We start from the raw sequence: 22,445 nt of genomic DNA, 5'->3' as shown, positions 1-22,445 counted from the left end.
GCTAAAGGTTATGAGCATATATATAAGAGAACAAAGTTTTTGGGTAAATTTGTTATATTCTTGAAGTTTGAAGGGAAGAACATCTAATTAACAAATTAACAAATTTTGGCAAGAAAAAATAAATGTATGAACCCCTTCTTCTGTTCTAGAAAGAAGACAGAGAACAAACAAATCTCCAAATCCGTTATTTTACAAAAAAGAATCAATGAATTGCAACATTTTTACTCTGCAAAAAATAATAAGTATCACTGTCTGAGAAGATGGAGTGTTCTCTCCAAAATCGGTCTGAACCGTGTGAAATTGAGCCTGACACTCTGTTTTCCGAGATAAATTCCATTTGCCACTTGCCACCCTTGCCGGTGGATTGATTCCGGGTCTCTAAACACGGCATGATCTCTCGGGTACAGATCTGTTAGTGTGCTCTCTTCTTCGCTTATGCTGTACTGCAGGTACTTCAGACCCATGTCTACTGCCGGTTCTCCAAAGTCGTACTTACAAGTCCTCTCATAGTTGCCCAGAGGAACTATTTGAACGAGCACTGCATTTGTCGGGAGAAACATAAAATTTGTTAGCCCCGCCCCATGCACACCCATCATCACATCGGCGGAGTTAACGAGACGTGCAAATTCGTTGACATTCATGGAAAATAAGGCATTACCGATCACGACTTCGAACCCTAGTTTCTCGATCAATGGGACGATTTCTCCGCGGTTCATGAGTGATCTAGTGTGATCCCTTGCCATGATCAGTAGTCTCGGTTTTTTCCCGCTTTCCTCTCCTAGTTTTATAGCGACATTTTCTTTGAGTGAGTAAGCCATCTTTGCGAAACGGCCGAATTCAACCGTGGAAATGTGGTTCGGAGCTCTTGCTGGTTCCACAGTTAAATCTTTATGTTTTGATATGCCAACAATCACACGATGGTAGCAATGCACCCGTTCTTCCTTGTCATAGTCGATAATTTCATAGTTCGACAACTTCTTAAGAAGTCCGATATACTTGAAGATAAACCATGGTTGTATGTTTGATACAAGAAACTGGACATCTCCTTTAAATTGGTAAGATGTTATGAACAGTGGTACCAGTAGGTCAGTGAAGTCATGGAAATAGTTTCCATTATAACCTCCATTAGCAAAGATAACAGCTGCTGAATTATGATATACATCGCATTTTGGAGCTTGGTTGTGAGCTTCTACTTTTATCTTAACTTCTCTGAATCGTGCCATTAATTCGGTCTCATACTTGCGAGGATGTGGCCTCACGCTCCATGTTTCGTTGTTCGCTTCAGAGATGTAACTTTCGGTTGAAGTAACTGATAAAACCGAAGATGATTTGCCGTGAACGCGCACATCTCCCTCGACATCACACATGTCAAATTGCATATCCGAGAAGTCACAAGAAGGTTTTTTAAAGGACTTGGTTTTATCACCATCTCCACCTTTTAGGAAACATAAATAAATAGATACATTAAAAATGAGCAAAGAAAAGTAAAGCTTGAGAAGAGTTTAAGATATTAAATTTGTAAAAGAGATAAAAGAGAGGTGTGTGTGTATAATTGTATTGTATCTTACCAAGATTCTCTTGATCTCTTGCATTTGGAACAGAGGGCTGGAATTGTTCTGCAAGAGGAATAGGATTATCTTGTGGTGGAGGAATAGAAGGCCCAATATTTTGATTAATGGGCTTTTCTTGGGCTGAGGTGTTAGAAGGAATAGATTGTTCAATAAAATTTTCTTTTTCTTGGGTTTCTGGGATGGATGACACAGATTGTTCCTGCACTGTGATTTTTTGTATTGTTGGGATCAACGGCTCAGATTGATTCTGCGATGGAGTTTGCATTGCTACTGTGATCGACGGCTCCGGTGTTGCCTTTTCTTCTTCATGGGAGCTAAAGGGAACTGGAATTAGAATCGAAACAAATAAATGAGCGATGCAATACAGGTTAGAAAAGACTTTTTTGGGCTTTGGTTTTCATATTATTTTACAAAATTTATCAACAATGTAAATCATATCATTTTGCAAAATTTAGACAAAGCTGCGTTTTTGTCTGCATTGAGTCTTGCAATGAACTTAAAATAAATATTTAACAAAAACAAAACATATTTGGTATAGAAAAAATGCATATTGTGCATTATATAAAAACATTTCTCAAAGAAACAAAGAGAAAAAAGAGAAAAGAGAAAAGAGAAAAGAAAAAAGAAAAACTAACTGCTGAATTGAGTTTAAAGAAAAGGAAAACAGATGCAAGGAACAATCATCAATTACCAAAGAATTGCTGTAATAATTCAAAATTTGATTCCAATGTATAGATTACCTATGAATTCTATTTGTTCAAAAGTATATCATGAAACAAAAACTGAAATATCTACAACCCAAAAGTAAATAACAAACTTACATGATCTTAGGCGATTTGCAAACTGATCCGGTACAGAGAAATAAACCAAGAGAATAACAAAGCATGATGCCATTATTGCAAAGTAATTAGATCTTATAACCCCATTCATTTTGTAATCTCCTCCTTTTCCTCCTCTTCACCTTCACCTCTTCTAAAATGGAGGCTTGGGCATGCAATCTATTAGTAAGTGATTGCCTACCTCAAAAAATAATAATAAATACAGGTAGCCGCCTCTCACTCTCATGGTTGTGTGTGTAATCTTCTCTCTATAAATATATTTGACGTACATGATTTGAAACAACTGGCAAAAAAAATCATTTAGTTGATAGTTTTATTGCACTTTGACTTCACAGCTTTGCTATCCAGCCCAAAAAAATGTACCTCAGTTTTAATTTGTGCAATAACTCGTCTTGTAAAATGAATTGTAATATTGTATCTTTGACTGAAAAAAAAATATGCGAGGACTTTTTATTCAAATATGAAGCTAACAATTATAAACAATTGATAAAATTATGGTGAGGCTCCAATATGTTAAAATAAGTTTCAGAAGATTTATATTGATTTCATTATATGGCTATAGTTTTAATTAGAAAGTTTATAGATAGATACAATAGCTATTTTGATCTTGAGAATCAATGAAGGGAATATAAATTTGGATCCAATATATCCCACATATGTCTAATTCTCAATTAACAAACTAATATATTATATTTTTGAACAATTTGAATCAATTTTACCCTTTTTTTCCATTTAAAATTGGTGAATAGAGAAAACTTTTAAAATTATAATTTTATGCCTTTTGAGATAGACATGATCGTTTTGAGTGATAAAGGACTATGCATGAATTGTAGACCTTCATAATTTATCGTCATACTAAATTTGACCATACTTATAAGCAAGCAAATGGATATAAAGAATAATATTTCAAATTGACCATACATATAAAAGCAATCAAATGGATATAAAGAACAATATTTAGACGATTTATAATGAGTGAGGCTATGGTACTATGCATATTGCGGATTGGTCCATACTATGGATCGATATTTTTGTTTTTAAAATTCTAACGGTCAATTCAAATTGTTCACATAGTCTTCATATGAATATATACTTGTAAACTAAATTTTACATGTTTTAAAAATTTATTACTATTTTTTTTAATGAATAGAAAATCACTTGATCTAAAAATTCTGGACCATTCAAAAATAATAATTTTCTACCCATTTAAAAAAATAGTAAAACTAAATTCTAAAAAAATGTAAGATTTAGTTTAAAAGTACATATTTATACATAAACTATGTGAAACGGTTCGAACTAGGGCTGGCAAAAAAATTCGTAGTTTGTGATTCGATTTGAGTTTGATTTGGGTTTGATTCGAGTTAATTTGATTCGAAATTAGTTCGAATTGAAACGAACCAAACCAGGTTTGGTTCGAAATTAATTCAAACCAAATTCAAACTAGGTCTGGTTCGACCGAAATGGGTTTGCAAACTTTTATGATTCGAATCTCATAATAACATCGGCCGTTCATTTACCTAATGAAATTAAAATTCAAAATAGAGAGTCATTATTTAACCTAGCCGACGCTCCTTCGCTCTCAAATCTCAATAACCTAGTTCTCTCTCCGCCTCTCCCTCTCGCTCTAAAACCTAGCCGACGCTCTCGGCGACTGACCGTCTCTCCGGCCGTCGCTCCTCTCTACGGCCTAGACGACTATCTCTCATCTCTCTTCGGCCGTCTCTCCTCCGCCTTCTCTACCTTTCGAATTCTCACTTTATTAGATGGTCCGATCGAGGGTTTGATCGAGTGAGCAGTCGAGATACGATTACTTGTTTTACTGCATGTTCCAGTTCTTGTACTTAATCCTCTTTTTACGATTATTTGTTGTGATGTATTTTTTTATGAACAATTTTCAACTTAAAAACACTCATTTCATACTGGTAAAAAGAAGCCGTGTGAATTTTGTCCCGCGAGAAGAAAATTAATGTATAAACTACCGATATAACTAGGACTGCTAAAAAAAAATAGTTCGTAATTCGATTCGAAAAATGTGTAGTTCACAATTAATTCGTTTCAAAACAAATCAAACTCAATTCGGTTCGAATCTTATTCAAATCAAACTCAAACCTAGGATAAGTTCGATTCGGTTCGATTCGTTGCCACCCCTAGTTCGAACCGTTAAAATTTAAAAAACAATAATATTAATCCATAGTACGGACCAATCGGCGCTACCTCCCTCATAATTGCATCTGTGGCGCTTCCCAATGATGTTTTTTGAAATGAAGGGCAATGGCTGCCGTATTTTATTGATAACTAATACTTTACACTTTGCAACGTTACAAAAGGAACTAGCCAGGAATAGAGGTTTAAGGGCACGCAACCCCTTCCAAAAGAAAGACCCGCCTTTTAGCCAAAAAGCAGGCCCTGTTTGAGTTCCAAGTTTGTACAATTTTGTTACTGTTATTGACCACAGAGAAGTTGGGTTCACATAGAGGTTCCACCACCATCTGATGATCATAGCAGTGTTGTGGTAAGCTATGCTTGTGACCCCAAAGCCGCCCCATTCTTTTGGAAGGCAAACCGTATGCCAGTTAAGGAGGGACATGCCGTTGTTGTTCTCTTTACCTTTACCCCAGAGGAATTGGCGTCGTAACCGGTCAATTCTCCTAATGACCCATTTAGGTAAAATGAAGCTGGCCATGAAGTATATAGGTATCGCAGAGAGCACCGAATTGACTAATTGGAGTCTGCCCCCCTTGGAAATGAATTTCCCTTTCCACCCTTGCAACCTGCGTTCCATTTTTTCAATCAATGGCATGTATGCCGTCTTGCTGGGTTTGGTGATAGTTAACGACATTCCCAGATAGGTAATGGGAAGCTGGGCAAGGTCACATCCTAAGATTGACATTGCCATATGTTGTTGCTGTGGGTTCATGTTGAATGGTACTATGCTGCTTTTCCCATAGTTAATGTTAAGACCTGATACACTTGAGAAGATTCTGAGCAGTATTTTGAACCCGATAATGGACTCTTCATATGCATTGGTGATGAAAACCGTATCGTCGGCATATTGTAGAGCCATAATAGAGTCTCCAATCTTCTTTGAAATCGGATTAGAAAGGTTGTTATTGAGTCCGTTAACCATCCTTTGCAAGACATCTACCACCAAAATGAATAGCATGGGTGACATGGGGTCCCCTTGGTGCACACCACGGCAATGCTTGAAGTATTCCGTGAATTCTCCGTTGATAGATATTCGAGAGGATGCTGAGGAGAGTATATAATCTATCCAACGAATCCACCTATTTGGAAACCCCCTCGCTTGCATTATTTTCCGCAAGAACTTCCAACTAATGGTGCCGAAGGCTTTGGAGAAGTCAATTTTTGCGAACACTGTAGGCCCTGCCTTGCACGAGACATGATGTAGCAATTCTCGTGTGGAAATGAAATTTTCTGTGATGAACCGGCCTTTGATGAAGGCAGTTTGGTGTGAGGAGATGAGGTCTGGAAGCTCCTTGCTAAGCCTCAAGGCTAGTATCTTGGAGATTAGCTTGGGAAAGAGGTTGATGATGCTAATGGGACGATAGTCTGTTGCTAATCTCGCATCTTCCTTCTTGGAAATCATCACAATGTTCGCCTTGTTGATGTGACTTAAGTCGAGGTTATCATCACATTTCCAGTGATATCTCGGGGAGGAGGATTGAGAGAGAGACATGAAGGCGACCCAACCCCAGGCTACGGAAGAATGGCAAGAAGTGCGCCGCCGCCGCCGTTTCCCAGATAGCCGGAAGCCGACCAACCCTTAACCCACTTCCTCCATGCCGACAGCCAAGCCCTACACTCCCTACCGTCCTTCATATACCCAGATGGTCTCCTCAAGACAGATCAGGCCAACAACAGGCCTCCTACACAGCTGGCTCATACCTCCCAACCTCGCCCCGCCCCTGCTCCGCGCTCCCCTCCCCTCACCGCTCAGGCTATCCCTCCCCGCACTGCTCCAGCCGGCAACCAACCCATCAACCCACCTCCTAAAAGGCCTTGTTCCCCCTTGCACCCTACTTTACCTCCCCCATAGCCCAACACCTCTACGCTTCCCACCTTCTACCAAATTCACAGAATGGCGTGGTCCCTGTTGCCGACATGAATACATTTTTTTGGGAACATTGACACCACGGTTGCCGAATAAGATCCAGTATTGGAAACATGAAATTCAAGTCATGTTGATTTGCAGCCCATTTTGATGGATTCTTAAACTAAAAAAAACAACCAAAATTTATTCGGATTTTTTTTTTAGGTTTTTAATATTGCTAATATAATTAATTTATGGCTTAATTGCATGATGATTTGAAACTTTCACGTCCATGTATGCGCATGTATATATGATAACTGAAGGAATAAAATATTAGAATATAATTGTTATTGGAACCTCACAATTCAGAAATATATGGTTTGCTTGTAAGGCGGTTGTTTCTCATTAAATGCATTAAATGCGCTTTTGGCTTGGTATTGACTCCATTATTTGTTTTCTAAATAGAAAATTAGAAATATACTCAAATTTGTACTGTTTCCCGAAAAAGATGCGTCGGTGCACATGTATATAGCCTAAAAATTGGACTTTGAATTATTCCTCGGTCCATTTTGTCTTCCAAGGTCCAAATCATGGATGTTATCATGTCATGATCCGGTTCAAAGAAATTTACAAGTCAGTTGCTATCTCAATAAATTTCTTTTATCTTATTGTGACTTTTAGTGTATTTGAATTTGGATTACAGGAGCATGAAGCCATGAATTACTTGATGCTCAGCCTAGATATCCATTACCGAAATCTAGGAATGTATTTTGAACTTAATCTAGTTTGTCGTCGGAGCTAAATCATTTAATACTTTTTGAAACAGAAATATATTAACACTGTTAAAATATTTATTTAAAATAAAAAATAAAATTGTACATGTTTTTTAGATAAAATTATATCAAATTTAAAGCAAATTGTTTGATTACTTCCGTTTAAGTGGCGATAAAAATAAATCCTTATTAGGCATATGGCTCGGCCCAACAGGCCTTTCTTAGCTCAGCAGATTTTTGCTGATTCTAATTTCGATTCAATGTTAGAAAACTGTGTTATCTACAAGACTACAACTCCTAAACTATATATATGTTACGTTGCAATAGTATACCAAGTTTCAATGTTAACCACATTTTTTGGAGTATGATCGAAACTACAAGTATCAAATGAAAGAGTGTCAAATCTTGTTACTACCATCCTTTGTCAAACTTATAACCAAAACTGCACATACTTCTATGACTTATTAGAAAATTATAGAACCCTTTGTTATTTGTAAACAGATGTTGGGCAGATCCTTATATTTCTTGATTTTTTTTTCATTTCATTGTGCAATATTTCCAGAAATAGTCAATTTGCGGTAGTTGAGAACCCAGGATTTTGGAACTGGACTTTTACCTTGAAAGATGAAGAAGAAAATGTGCTAGCTGAGATTGATCGCAACTGGAGGGGTATAGGTCTTGAGGTCAGTGCTTTCTTTTCTTTCCTTTATAGTTTCTGCATGCCCGTGAGTATTTTTAGAGACTGATGTATGATTTTGATCAATTTTTTATATCAGTTAAAAAAGTTGGTGGTTGAGTTCAAATAGTTGATCTGAACCATTCAACATTATCTCTCTATGAAAATGTACTTGCAGACTAAATTTTACATTCTTTTTTTTTTTACTATTTTTGTAGATAGATAGAAAATCACTAATTTTGAATGATTTAGAATTTTTAGATCAAGAGATTTTATACCCATCTAAAAAAATAGTAAATAATTTGTAAAAAGTGTAAAATTTGATCTACAAGTAGGTTCTCATATGGAAATCATGTTGAACGGTTTAGATCGACTGTTCGGACTTTGAAAACAGAAGATATTGATGTACGGACCAATCCGCGCTATGCATACTACCATAGCCTCACTCATTTTATTCTTCTAGTAAATGTAAATAAAACACTATATCTATTAATTGAATTAATCTAGAAATTAGCAGAAAGAAATTACTTATTTTGCCTCTGTGCTAAATCTGGTGCAGCTTTTCACCGATGCGGGTCAATATGTAATTCGTTTTGGAGGTTCAATTGCAGGATATAAGAATGGGTCTGAGTACCAGGTAAGTTCTCTACTCAAAATGCATTGCAGCGCTTTATGTTTAGATCTTTAATTTGGTTTAGCAAAATTCTTTAATATATTAACAATCGATCTTTTGCATGGCCATTATTTTCTAATGTTACATTCAATACATGCTCTTAGTTTTCTAATAACTATTTATCTTTTTCCGGATTTCTTAGATTGAGGGATTAGAGGTTGTTCGGCCCCTAACTCTGTCGGAAAGAGCCGTTGCAGTTGCACTGGCAGTTTCCTTAGATTGCGACTACTTCTCTAGGCGTGGTGGCTGGTATGTTTTAATTTACTTTTGGATCGAGTACATACCCATTTGAAATTTGACTGTTTACCTTGTTCTTGGCTTGTTGATTGTTCATACTAGCCTAAAACTACCAAGGGTTAATATTTTTTATTTATTATTATTTTTTTAAAAGAGTGGAACAAGTCCACCAGTTTACATTGAAACTATCCAGGTCTTTACAAAAACTGATACTACCAATGGTTGATATAGTATAAGCATTGTCTCTGTGATTAGAACATGGCCCGTTAATATCTTGAATGTGCATCCCTAAATTAACCCAAATTTTGAGTTTGGATCAGGACCGTCTGATCTAGTCCGGCACGGATATTGAAGGAACCTGTACATTTCACCTCAGATTGGATTGGCCTGGATTTTTATCAGATGACCCCAATCTAAACTCAAAATTTGGGTTACTTTTATCGTAGACTGGACATACTACTGTTCCCTTTTCCTCTTGTTTTTTCCTCAATTTTATTTCTTTGCTGGTCTTCTCAGGGGCCTCCCAATTATTCTACTTGAGGAATAGCCGCATGTGGCAGAGCTGTGGTGTCTGTCATTAGTATCATATATTTTTTTCTTTTCATTTTCTATGAAAGGCAATTACAGAGCACCGCTCTATTTATAGAGATTTTTTTCACTGATTAAAAGATGTTCAACAAATTAGCAGCAGGCTAGAAATATGTCATTGCACCGTTATGCACTGGCGTTTCTTTGTCTGATGTTCTAACTGGCACCCTTTAATTCATGTTATCTTGTCCATCTTCTCTTTTCTCTTTTGCTTCATAATTGCCAAATTGTAGAGTGATTGATGCAATTTCTGACGCAAGTGGTGCTTAGTGAGGCTAATTTTCTGTGTTACCGTTCCAAATTGTCTTGAGAAAATATAGAAGTTTTGATGTGTTTGCGAACAATTATCTATGTTTGTCTTCATTTCCATTGCCTCCAACAACCATACGCTCTGTCTACAGTGATTTTGTGCACTGCTACCAAATCGATTGATAATTATTTTCAAGTATTTCAATATCATGCTAAGTGCGGGTTATCCAGAATTTGGATGCCTTAATATGTTCGTTTATAGTACAAGAATTTAATATTTACAGTGAGATGCAATATTTAAAAAAGTCGAAAATTTTACCGAATGTTATGGATCTGGGGCAATAATAATTTGGTAATAGACTAAAATGATATTTTACCAAATGAGCAAGTGACACTAAAATGGTAAAATATAAGAAAATGAAAGTGAAGAAATTATCATACTCCAAATTTGTTTTGAGACAATATATTATTTCAAGACCGACAGAGCTTAATTAAAATGTATCTTTACAGCATCAACTACATTGAAATTATCGTATATATACGTTCTAAGCCGACTGGAAAAAAAATTATCAGATTACAAGATCAATACAAATAATTTATTTCTGATGAATACATTTAATTTATTTGGTTAAAGGTTATGTTATATATTCTTGAAGTTTGAAGGGAAGAACATCTAATTAAAAATTAACAAATTTTGGCAAGAAAAAATAAATGTATGAACCCCTTCTTCAGTTCTAGAAAGAAGACAGAGAACAAACAAATCTCCAAATCCGTTATTTTACAAAAAGAATCAATGAATTGCAACATTTTTACTCTGCAAAAAATAATAAGTATCACTGTCTGAGAAGATGGAGTGTCCTCTCCAAAATCGGTCTGAACCGTGTGAAATTGAGCCTGACATTCTGTTTTCCGAGATAAATTCCATTTGCCACTTGCCACCCTTGCCGGTGGATTGATTCCGGGTCTCTAAGCACGGCATGATCTCTCGGGTACAGATCTGTTAGCGTGCTCTCTTCTTCGCTTATGCTGTACTGCAGGTACTTGAGACCCATGTCTACTGCCGGTTCTCCAAAGTCGTACTCACAAGTCCTCTCATAGTTGCCCAGAGGAACTATTTGAACGAGCACTGCATTTGTCGGGAGAAACACAAAATTTGTTAGCCCCGCCCCATGCACACCCATCATCACATCGGCGGAGTTAACGACACGTGCAAATTCGTCGACATTCATGGAAAATAAAGCATTACCGATCACGACTTCGAACCCTAGTTTCTCGATCAATGGGACGATTTCTCCGCGGTTCATGAGTGATCTAGTGTGATCCCTTGCCATGATCAGTAGTCTCGGTTTTTTCCCGCTTTCCTCTCCTAGTTTTATAGCGACATTTTGTTTGAGTGAGTAAGCCATCTTTGCGAAACGGCCGAATTCAACCGTGGAAATGTGGTTCGGAGCTCTTGATGGATCCACAGTTAAATCTTTATGTTTTGATATGCCAACAATCACTCGATGGTAGCAATGCACCCGTTCTTCATTGTCATAGTCGATAATTTCATAGTTCGACAACTTCTTAAGAAGTCCGATATACTTGAAGATAAACCATGGTTGTATGTTTGATACAAGAAACTGGACATCTCCTTTAAATTGGTAAGATGTTATGAACAGTGGTACCAGTAGGTCAGTGAAGTCATGGAAATAGTTTCCATTAAAACCTCCATTTGCAAAGATAACAGCTGCTGAATTATGATATACATCACATTTTGGAGCTTGGTTGTGAGTTTCTACTTTTATCTTAACTTCTCTGAATTGTGCCATTAATTCGGTCGCATACTTGCGAGGATGTGGCCTCACGCTCCATGTTTCGTTGTTCGCTTCAGAGATGTAACTTTCGGTTGAAGTAACTGATAAAACCGAAGACGATTTGCCGTGAACACGCACATCTCCCTCGACATCACACATGTCAAATTGCATATCCGAGAAGTCACAAGAAGGTTTTTTAAAGGACTTTGTTTTATCACCATCTTCACCTTTTAGGAAACATAAATAAATAGATACATTAAAAATGAGCAAAGAAAAGTAAAGCTTGAGAAGAGTTTAATATATTAAATTTGTAAAAGAGATGAAAGAGAGGTGTGTGTGTATAATTGTATTGTATCTTACCAAGATTCTCTTGATCTCTTGCATTTGGAACAGAGGGCTGGAATTGTTCTGCAAGAGGAATAGGATTATCTTGTGGTGGAGGAATAGAAGGCCCAATATTTTGATTAATGGGCTTTTCTTGGGCTGAGGTGTTAGAAGGAATAGATTGTTCAATAAAATTTTCTTTTTCTTGGGTTTCTGGGATGGATGACACAGATTGTTCCTGCACTGGGATCTTTTGTGTTGTTGGGATCAACGGCTCAGATTGATTCTGCGATGGAGTTTGCATTGCTACTGTGATCGACGGCTCCGGTGTTGCCTTTTCTTCTTCATGGGAGCTAAAGGGAACTGGAATTAGAATCGAAACAAATAAATGAGCGATGCAATACAGGTTAGAAAAGACTTTTTGGGGCTTTGGTTTTCATATTATTTTACAAAATTTATCAACAATGTAAATCATATCATTTTGCAAAATTTAGACAAAGCTGCGTTTTTGTCTGCATTGAGTCTTGCAATGAACTTAAAATAAATATTTAACAAAAACAAAAACATATTTGGTATAGAAAAAAATGCATATTGTGCATTATATAAAAACATTTCTCAAAGAAACAAGGAGAAAAAAGAGAAGAGAGAAAAGAAAAAAGAAAAACTAACTGCTGAATTGAGTTTAAAGAAAAGGAAAACAGATGCAAGGAACAATCATCAATTACCATAGAATTGCTGTAATAATTCAAAATTTGATTCCAATGTATAGATTACCTAAGAATTCTATTTGTTCAAAAGTATATCATGAAACAAAAACTGAAATATCTTACAACCCAAAAGTAAATAACAAACTTACATGATCTTAGGCGATTTGCAAACTGATCCGGTACGGAGAAATAAACCAAGAGAATAACAAAGCATGATGCCATTATTGCAAAGTAATTAGATCTTATAACCCCATTCATTTTGTAATCTCCTCCTTTTCCTCCTCTTCACCTTCACCTCTTCTAAAATGGAGGCTTGGGCATGCAATCTATTAGTAAGTGATTGCCTACCTCAAAAAATAATAATAAATACATGTAGCCGCCTCTCTCATGGTTGTGTGTGTAATCTTCTCTCTATAAATATATTTGACGTACATGATTTGAAACAACTAGCAAAAAAAAAAATCATTTAGTTGATAGTTTTATTGCACTTTGACTTCACAGCTTTGCTATCCAGCCCAAAAAATGTACCTCAGTTTTAATTTGTGCAATAACTCGTCTTGTAAAATGAATTGTAACATTGTATCTTTGACTGAAAAAAAATATGCGAGGACTAAATTGATAAAATTATGGTGAGGCTCCAATATGTTAAAATAAGTTTTAGAAGATTTATATTGATTTCATTATACGGCTATAGTTTTAATTAGAAAGTTTATAGATAGATACAATAGCTATTTTGATCTTGAGAATCAATGAAGGGAATATAAATTTGGACCCAATATATCCCACATATGTCTAATTCTCAATTTAACAAACTAATCTATTATATTTTTGAACAATTTGAATCAATTTTACTCTTTTTTTTCCATTTAAAATTGGTGAAATAGAGAAAACTTTTAAAATTATAATTTTATGCCTTTTGAGATAGACATGATCGTTTTGAGTGATAAACGACTATGCATGAATTGTAGACCTTCATAATTTATCGTCATACTAAATTTGACCATACTTATAAGCAAGCAAATGGATATAAAGAATAATATTTCAAATTGACCATACATATAAAAACAATCAAATGGATATAAACAACAATATTTAGACGATTTATAATGAGTGAGGCTATGGTACTATGCATACTGCGGATTGGTCCATACGATGGATCGATATTTTTGTTTTTAAAATTCTAATAGTCAATTTGAACCGTTCACATAGTCTTCGTATGAATATATACTTGTAAACTAAATTTTACATGTTTTAAATTTTTTTACCATTTTTTTAATGAATAAAAAATCACTTGATCTAAAAATTCTAGACCATCCAAAAATAATAATTTTCTACCTATTTAAAAAATAGTAAAACTAAATTCTAAAAGAAATGTAAAATTTAGTTTAAAAGTACATATTTATATGGAAACTATGTTAAACGATTCGAACTAAGGCTGGCAAAAAAATTCGTAGTTCGTGATTCGATTTGAGTTTGATTAAGGTTTTATTCGAGTTAATTTGATTCGAAATTAGTTCAAATTGAAACGAACCAAACCACGTTTGGTTCGAAATTAATTCAAACCAAATTCAAACTAGGTCTGGTTCGATCGAAATGGGTTCGCAAACTTTTATGGTTCGAATCTCATAATAACATCGACCGTTCATTTACCTGATGAAATTAAAATATAAGATAGATAGTCATTATTTGACCTAGCCGACGCTTCCTCGCTCTCAAATCTCAATAACCTAGTTCTGTCTCTGCCTCTCACTAACTCGCTCTAAAACCTAGCCGACGCTCTCGGCGACTGGTTATCTCTCTGGCCGTCGCTCCTCTCTACGGCCTAGACGACTATGTCTACTCTCTCTTCGGCCGTCTCTCCTCCGCCTTTTCTACCTTTCGAATTCTCACTTCATTAGATGGTACGATCGAGGGTTTAATCGAGTGAGCACTTGAGATACGATTACTTGTTTTACTGCATATTCCAGTTCTTGTACTTAATCCTCTTTTTACGAGTATTTGTTGTAATGTATTTTTTCATGAACAATTTTTCAACTTTCAAACACTCATTTCATACCGGTAAAAGGAATCCATGTGAATTTTGTTCTGCGAGAAGAAAGTTAATGTATAAACTACCGGTATAACTAGGACTGCTAAAAAAAAATTTAGTTCGTAATTTGATTCGACTTTGATTCGAAAAATGTGTAGTTTGCAATTAATTCGATTCAAAACAAATCAAACTTAGTTCGGTTCGAATCTTATTCAAATCAAACTCAAACCTAGAGTAAGTTCGATTCGTTACCAACCCTAGTTCAAACCGTTAGAATTTCAAAAAATAATAATACTAATCCGTAGTACAGACCAATCAGCGCTATGTATAGTACCATAGCCTCACTCATAATTGGAGTGCGTATCCTCTGAGATATCTCAACTTTTGCGTGACCGACGTGTCCGGTGCCTATTCGGGAGTGATGTAGGGGATTAGTATTATGTGTGCTTTGAGATTCGTGCAGAACGTATTTAAACAGTTGGGATTTTCCATAAAGTCACGCAAAGCTTGAGATATCTCAGAGGATACGAATTCCTCGTAATTGCATCCGTGGCGCTTGCCAATGATGTTACCTTTTTTCCGGGCTGATAGTTAAATAAGTTTATTATGAATTTTCATTAAAGAAACTTGCATTATAAATATTAAATAAAATAGTTTTAGATTGTAAAATATAAACGTCACATAGAATCTTCACTGGTTGATTTCGGTCCTTTCAAACAACTAATTACTTTGAAATGTTGGCATGTTGTTGGTGAATACTTTTCAAATTAGAAATGGTTGATCAATTTAATTACATCTATGAAATCTATACAAATGTAGTCTGGATCTTCTGTGGCACACTCATGTTTACAGCATATAATATATTGGTGTGTACTATTATCTCTTGAATTTAAAAAAATATATATATATATGGAGGTCGGGTCTTCAGAATCCTTTTATACGTACACCAGGGATGTCAAATTAAGATTATTATATCTTAAAGTTATTGGCAATTTTGTGTCCTGATCTACACAAAATTGACACCACGGTTGCCGAATAAGATCCAGCATTGGAAACATGAAATTCAAGTCATGTTGATTTGCAGCCCATTCTGATGGATTCTTAAACTAAAAAAAACAACCAAAATTTATTCGGATTTTTTTTTAGGTTTTTAATATTGCTAATATAATTAATTTATGGCTTAATTGCATGATGATTTGAAACTTTCACGTGCATGTATGCGCATGTATATATGATAACTGAAGGAATAAAATATTAGAATATAATTGTTATTGGAACCTCACAATTCAGAAATATATGGTTTGCTTGTAAGGCGGTTGTTTCTCATTAAATGCATTAAATGCGCTTTTGGCTTGGTATTGACTCCATTATTTGTTTTCTAAATAGAAAATTAGAAATATACTCAAATTTGTACTGTTTCCCGAAAAAGATGCATCGGTGCACATGTATATAGCCTAAAAAATGGACTTTGAATTATTCCTCGGTCCATTTTGCCTTGCAAGGTCCAAATCATGGATGTCATCATGTCATGATCCGGTTCAAAGAAATTTACAAGCTAGTTGCTATCTCAATAAATTTCTTTTATCTTATTGTGACTTTTAGTGTATTTGAATTTGGATTACAGGAGCATGAAGCCATGAATTACTTGATGTTCAGCCTAGATATCTATTACCGAAATCTAGGAATGTATTTTGAACTTAATCTAGTTTGTCGTCGGAGCTAAATCATTTAATACTTTTTGAAACAGAAATATATTAACACTGTTAAAATATTTATTTAAAATAAAAAATAAAATTGTACATGTTTTTTAGATAAAATTATATCAAATTTGAAGCAAATTGTTTTGATTACTTCCGTTTCAGGGGAGGTAGCACAATTGACTAGAAAAATGTCCTAAAGTTGTTATACACAAAGGTCGAGAGTTTGATTTCCCCTCACGAACCTTGGTAATTACTACCAAGCTTTCAAAAAAAGAAAAGAAAAGAAGATAAAATTAAATCCTTATTAGGCATATGGCTCGGCCCAACAGGCCTTTATTAGCTCAGCAGATTTTTGCTGATTCTAATTTCGATTCAATGTTAGAAAACTGTGTTATCTACAATACTACAACTCCTAAACTATATATATGTTACGTTGCAACAATAGTATACCAAGTTTCAATGTTAACCACATTTTTTGGAGTACGATCGAAACTTTCCTTGAATAATTAGCTAATTTATTGTTTTTATATAAACAGTAGCTATTCAATAATCGACGTCTTTCTCAAGATGTAAGATTTGTCATACACATTATTAGAAGAACCCTAGAACCAATAAAAGAGTTAATACGAAAATCAAGAGAAGGAAGAGTAGAAATATAACCTGCCTGAGGCTATGCTTAAGCCCGTATAGAAGGCCCAATACTTTTAACAAATTGGGCCTGTAACTTAACAAAAGGTGGCCTTTGTTTCCCCTCGTTTATTAATTAGTTATTTAGTGCACTGATCTCACTTGTTAATTTTGAACTAGCTTGAAAACATTATAAATTTTAAAACACAACCCTTCTTGACTTAAACTTAATTTGTGCCTGAATTCCCCACTAATCTTGAATCTGAATCGTCATATTTGATTCTATAGATCTGAATGTGGATTTGTGTTTTGTTTAACTAGCCATTCCATGCTTTGTAATTGTTCAATCCACATCAAACATGCATCTATAATCTGTTATTATTTAAATATAAAAGTTTTCTTGTTACCTGTCTGTTCCTTATTCACAGACTGCTCATTTTCTTAGAATCTCTATTATGTAAAATATAGGGCATTGTTTATAATGAAATTGTTATAGGCCATTCAGTCAAGATGAGACACCTTAAAATATCTAAATTTGTAAACATATTAAAATTTATTTATGAATTAATTATTATTGACTATCCGATCAATATCAATAACCAATAATATTTAAAAAAAAATTGGACCCAACGATGCCAAATTAACCAACAAAAGAATGCCACACCAAATATTACACCACAAAAGACTAATCCGACCAAAAAAAGGTTCTATACGTTTTAAATGATACAAAAATTACATGTTCTCATAATATATTTGAATGTAAAATATTTTATTTTATAATTTTTTTTTATTCTAAAAGTTAACTTTTCTTTCAGCGAATATTTTTTTTTTTAGATGAAGTTCGGAAAGTCCTCGAATAAATATTTCTTTAATTGAATGATAATATTAATTAATTTGTAGTATAAGAATTAGGACATGGTTCAATTTTTAGCAAGAGACAAGGTTTCAAAATAGTTCGAAATACTGGGTTGAAGAATTTGGATAAGAAAATACAGCCGGCACAAACTAAACATCACTATTATTGTTTGAATTTCTTGTGCTTGGTGTATGGGCTTAATTAGATTTCTAGAAAATAACAACAGAGTGGTAGATCCGATCCTCAATGAATTGATCCAACGCAGATTTTGTAGATTTCGAATAGACCCAATGATCCTCTTGTCTCGCCTGAACTGGGAACAAGGGATTCTTCAGGCGAGATATTTGGAGCTGGTCAGCTGGAGCGGTGGTTGAATTATCCGCTCCTATCCACCAGAAGGTGCTCAGAGAAGCGAATTGAAGAACGGTCTTCACTGCATCGATCATTCTCTCTAATAAAAAACCGGCAAATGGGTATACAATATAACTCTTAAAACAATACAATTAATCAATTATCTTGTATTCATTTGTTGAATTATTATGAAGCTGGATGATTGGGATAATTTTACTATTGGTAGTGCACATTAGGTAGTATTACTGGAGTGCGAATACTGGTTGCGCGTTATTGGAATATGTCAAATTGAAATGATCCGTGTGTGCGTCAATAAAATGTTTCTCTCTTTTTCTTTTTCTTTTTTGTGAAAAAAGTATTTCTCACTACTTATCACACATGCATATATATTGGACCAAATATATTTGGTCCTCCGTCCCACATTAATTTTTATTATCCATTATTGTTACATGAGCTTTCGTTATTCTTCATTTTATTATAATATAATAAAACTCACAAATAATTTTATTTCTTATAACATTGATTTGGAGCAACCGCTAGCTTGTTATTTTTCAAGTCATACATGACTTGCATGTTAATTTGTTGCGTGCTGCCTAAGATCCCAAATGAGTCGGTGGTCAGCCCCATAGAAAAGCACAATATACCTTCCTCATCAAAATCAAGAATATAGTTTTCGCGTGCCAGATTCATATCTATGCCTTCGAAGTGTAGAATCACTTTCGGCACTTTCACCCGCGATGGCAAGATAGATGGTGATGAAAAACAATCAATTTGTGTAGTACTTTCATTAGACGCAGGCAATTTCATATCTGATATAAGGGCCTCTTTTAGTTTATTATAAGCAACCTCCGGTAGTTGAGAAAAGGTTGTGCCCGAATCCACCACTGTCCCATTGTTAAACACTGATTTGGGGATACTTAGTCGTTTGGTGCCGACTGTTATGCCGGTCATGATAATAACATAAAGGGTTTCATAACCAGGAGGGCCATCAACAAATTTACTGGTTTGCACTGGTGCCTTGATGTCTCTATATATCTCCTCTTGGGTACCAAACCTGAGAAGAGATCGCTTATTGATATCATTGGTCATACAGTACGAGAAACCTGATATACCGAGCTGAGACACCAAGGAGGTTGCTGCCTTAGAAAAGCCAGCTATACCAGAGCAGTTGTTCAGGTCCCCACCGTTTATATTTCCACATCCGAATGCAATTTGCGCCTTGATTTTACTACTGGTGCCGAATGTGAAGGTTTCACTTGAAAAACTTCCATACGTATATGTCTGATCACCATAACCATATGAGTACATACAATGGTGTTTGGTGCAATTTTTCGAGTCAAGGTCTTGACACAGCTTGTTAGAGCATGGAAGCCGCGAAAAGGTGGATGACTTAAACGGGTCAAAGACCGGGGATGGCTGGGAGAGACATCTTGAGCATGGTTTGCACTGGGTCCAAATAAGTCCACTGCCGGTATCTAGCAAGAAAGTGTAAGGACGGGGAGGGGTGCCGATTGTTAACTCTAGCACATACGCATTACCTCCAGATGGATAAAATGGTATGTTGGCTCTGGAAAGTGGGTTTGAGTTGCAAGCCTTGGATGTTAACAGTGCAGCTCTTGCTTTGCTCCAGCTTGCGGCCCGCTTGGCGAGCTCAAGCTTGGTGAGTTGATGGCCGTAGTCGACATGAGTTAGTTCCAACTGAAAATCTCCAAGGATACAGATGGTTGGGGTAGCAAGTGAGATTATGAGTAATACAAGAGAAATATGCATTGTGCTATTTAATTTGTGTGATATACCCTACTGGTGGGTTGAGCTAGTTCTTTATATAGGGCCGGCCTGTCCATTCATGAACTGTGAACATATTAAGATTTAATTTTGAGTGATGTTATTCCACTACACTAAAATAATTTTGGAACGTTTATATTGATTTTATCGAACAATTTTAATTAAAATAAAAAAAAATGTATATATTATTAAGGATATTAAAGTCATTCTAGAAATCCAGTATGCGCTCACTTATAATATGCATGATTCTCCACTTAGTAATGAGAATATATGGTTGGTACTACGCGCACAAATTAAAAACCACAGACCAGCAGGTCTTTACAAGCACTAAAGTGGCACTTCAAAGTTCAAAGTATCCATCACTAGCAAAATTGGGTGGTTACAGGGTCAAATCGAAGCATATAATATGAAGCAGGAATTTATTGTGCTGGTCTCGATCGAACACTCGCGTTCATTCTTTGTCTGCTTTATTTGTCAACACCATTTTATTATTCGTTGTACGAACGCTAGCTACAGGTACTCGGTGCCTCGCAATCTCATTTGATTCATTGTACGAACGCTACAGATTCCTCTCAACTTTTGGTATGTTTGGATGTAGTGAGAATAGCGAGAATAGCGAGAACAGCGAGAACAGCGCTATTCTCATCCATCCAAACGTACTCAGGAACAGCGAGAATAGCGCTGTTCTCGCTATTCCTACAGAAACATGGAATAGCAAATGAACTCTCTCAAAGCCTCAATCCCTACAGTAGCTATTCTAAATGTTCAATCCAAACAACTTCCGAATAGCTTTGAGTTAGCGCTATTCTTAAATAGTAGCTGTTCTCGCTATTTTTAATTTACTATTCTCAACAGTAGCTATTCTCGCTATTCTCGCTATTCTTAATTAGTGACAGATTATTTTCTCTACCAATTTAGTGAAGGTTAGTTAATTAATTCCTTATTTGGTCCTGCCAAATTAACAGGCACCTTAATAAATTAGAAGTCCACTAGCTGTGCATGTTTTTTCGGCTGAAATCGACCAAGTGAGGCTCTTACTTACTGAGCCATTACTGGTCCTGTTAAAATAACTTATTCACGAGGAAATCAACCTTGAGACATGTTGTTACGTTACTACTTGTAGGCTTCTTAAGCTAATTGTGGAGTCTTGAAATAGAACATTTTTTGAGGCGTGGTAGTCTTTTGATGTATTACTTAATAGTTTCATAATTGGGTTATTTATCTAATCTTTGTTGCTGCAACCCGAAGAAACACGAATTCATATCCTCTGATGAGTAGACTCAAAATTTGAGTTTAGATCCAGACCGCTCAATCTGCTTTGGCATGAATAGTAAAGGAGGCTGGTGCATTCCACCTCACATCGGATTGGTACGGATTATGATCGGACGATTCGGATCTAAACTTGAAGTTTGAGTTAACTCAGAGGAAACACCATTCAAATTTGGAGCAACCAAAATTTTAAAAAAAGAAAGAAAGAATCAAACTCTAGGATTCTGGAAGTACGATTTGACAATATATACTTTATTCGATCCAAACCGATAATATATAATAATAAATTAAAAACACTAAATCTGGCAACAATCTGACAATCAAGAGTTCCATTTACTGAACCAAAGTAATTAAAATCCTAATTAATGAAAAATACTCCGTTTAAATATAAAGATGCATGTCCTGCTGCTGGAAATTTCCAATTATCAATCCATCTGTGGAGGAACCAATTCATCCCACACAGTACAGTCCAGCGCTTCAATCATACAACATATAATTCAACTCTGGCAGTGTCATATTCACGCCATCAAAGTGGAATATTGTAAGTAAGACTTGGTAGCTTATAAACATTTGTGTACTTTTTTTTTTTTGGTTTCAAACATTTGTGTTTGGAGGCGGAGGAGTCAGAATTTGATCTAGGGGTAGACAAAAATCGTGGATCTGCAGGTAATAACTAGACCTGAGGTACAACTTAGAGAAGAATTGGTATCTCCCGGTTCATCAAGCAAATCCTGTATGATAGGTATGGAAAACTTTTTTTGACAGTATTCTCCTTAAGCTTGCGATAGTCTATACACATTCCCTTTTTTTTTTTGTTAAATAAAAGCACTGGAGATTAAATTCATTAATCCAATCGAGCAAATTAATCATGGATCCTATGAGCATTGAACCCCCTCTGCTCGCATATTAGCAAATAATAATACCAAGAATGCAAGAATTCAAAAGCAAGGTAATAGTGCGTAGATCCCAGAAAGATCTAAGAATTAGATTTCTTTCCATTAATTTTAGTTAGATCTTTCTAGGATCTACACAATATGAAGTAGTGCGTAGCTACATTTTCATCTCTCCAATGCATCCCAGATTCTCATGATCTTTGAAGATGAACGAATACCACTCAAGTTGTTAGCTGTCAGATGCATTAGAGAGATGAAAGTGTGGCTCAAGTATTGTTAAGTATGTAGCTTTCAATTCAGAGTTTGTAATACTGGTACGTAAATTTGGGGTGCATGGGCATGGCACTATTGACATAGAGATGTGTGCAGATGGACACATATCCCTGTTGGTAGTTATGTACTAAACAATTAATGTTGTAATTTTTTTACATTATAATAAATTCTAACCTAG

At 35.4% G+C, this 22,445-nt stretch overlaps 2 protein-coding genes, 1 long non-coding RNA gene and 1 pseudogene across 5 annotated transcripts; 1 reads left to right on the top strand and 3 right to left on the bottom strand.

Moving 5' to 3' along the window:
* Positions 1-103: 103 nt before the first annotated feature.
* LOC144568551 (beta-1,2-xylosyltransferase XYXT1-like) lies at positions 104-2,642 on the bottom strand. Its single transcript, XM_078318915.1, has 3 exons — positions 2,393-2,642; positions 1,569-1,895; positions 104-1,435 (listed from the first exon to the last, which is right to left on the bottom strand). Exons 1-3 carry the CDS (start codon positions 2,499-2,501, stop codon positions 246-248), a joined length of 1,626 nt encoding a protein of 541 aa, XP_078175041.1. The 5' UTR covers positions 2,502-2,642; the 3' UTR covers positions 104-245.
* Positions 2,643-7,790: 5,148 nt separating this feature from the next.
* Positions 7,791-9,752, top strand: LOC144568315 (uncharacterized). Its single transcript, XR_013515624.1, has 4 exons — positions 7,791-7,917; positions 8,470-8,547; positions 8,726-8,832; positions 9,337-9,752. It is a non-coding gene; the product is annotated as an uncharacterized LOC144568315 (long non-coding RNA).
* Positions 9,753-10,369: 617 nt separating this feature from the next.
* Positions 10,370-12,910, bottom strand: LOC144568482 (beta-1,2-xylosyltransferase XYXT1-like). 2 transcript variants are annotated; one of them, XM_078318846.1, is made up of 4 exons: positions 12,634-12,875; positions 12,447-12,512; positions 11,814-12,140; positions 10,370-11,680 (listed from the first exon to the last, which is right to left on the bottom strand). In XM_078318846.1, exons 3-4 carry the CDS (start codon positions 12,079-12,081, stop codon positions 10,491-10,493), a joined length of 1,458 nt encoding a protein of 485 aa, XP_078174972.1. In that variant the 5' UTR covers positions 12,082-12,140; positions 12,447-12,512; positions 12,634-12,875; the 3' UTR covers positions 10,370-10,490. The 2 variants fall into 2 exon arrangements, with proteins under 2 accessions (XP_078174972.1, XP_078174971.1); XM_078318845.1 differs by lacking the exon at positions 12,447-12,512 and having other exon boundaries at positions 12,634-12,910.
* A 5,524-nt stretch (positions 12,911-18,434) lies between these two features.
* LOC144568799 (aspartic proteinase nepenthesin-1 pseudogene) lies at positions 18,435-19,914 on the bottom strand (annotated as a pseudogene). The gene has a single exon (XR_013515728.1). The product of XR_013515728.1 is annotated as an aspartic proteinase nepenthesin-1 pseudogene (transcript).
* Positions 19,915-22,445: the final 2,531 nt, after the last annotated feature.

The sequence above is a fragment of the Carex rostrata genome, chromosome 17 (assembly GCF_964058835.1).
Source record: "Carex rostrata chromosome 17, lpCarRost1.2, whole genome shotgun sequence".
NCBI lineage: Eukaryota > Viridiplantae > Streptophyta > Magnoliopsida > Poales > Cyperaceae > Carex > Carex rostrata.
This window is presented reverse-complemented; position numbering and strand designations above follow the sequence as displayed.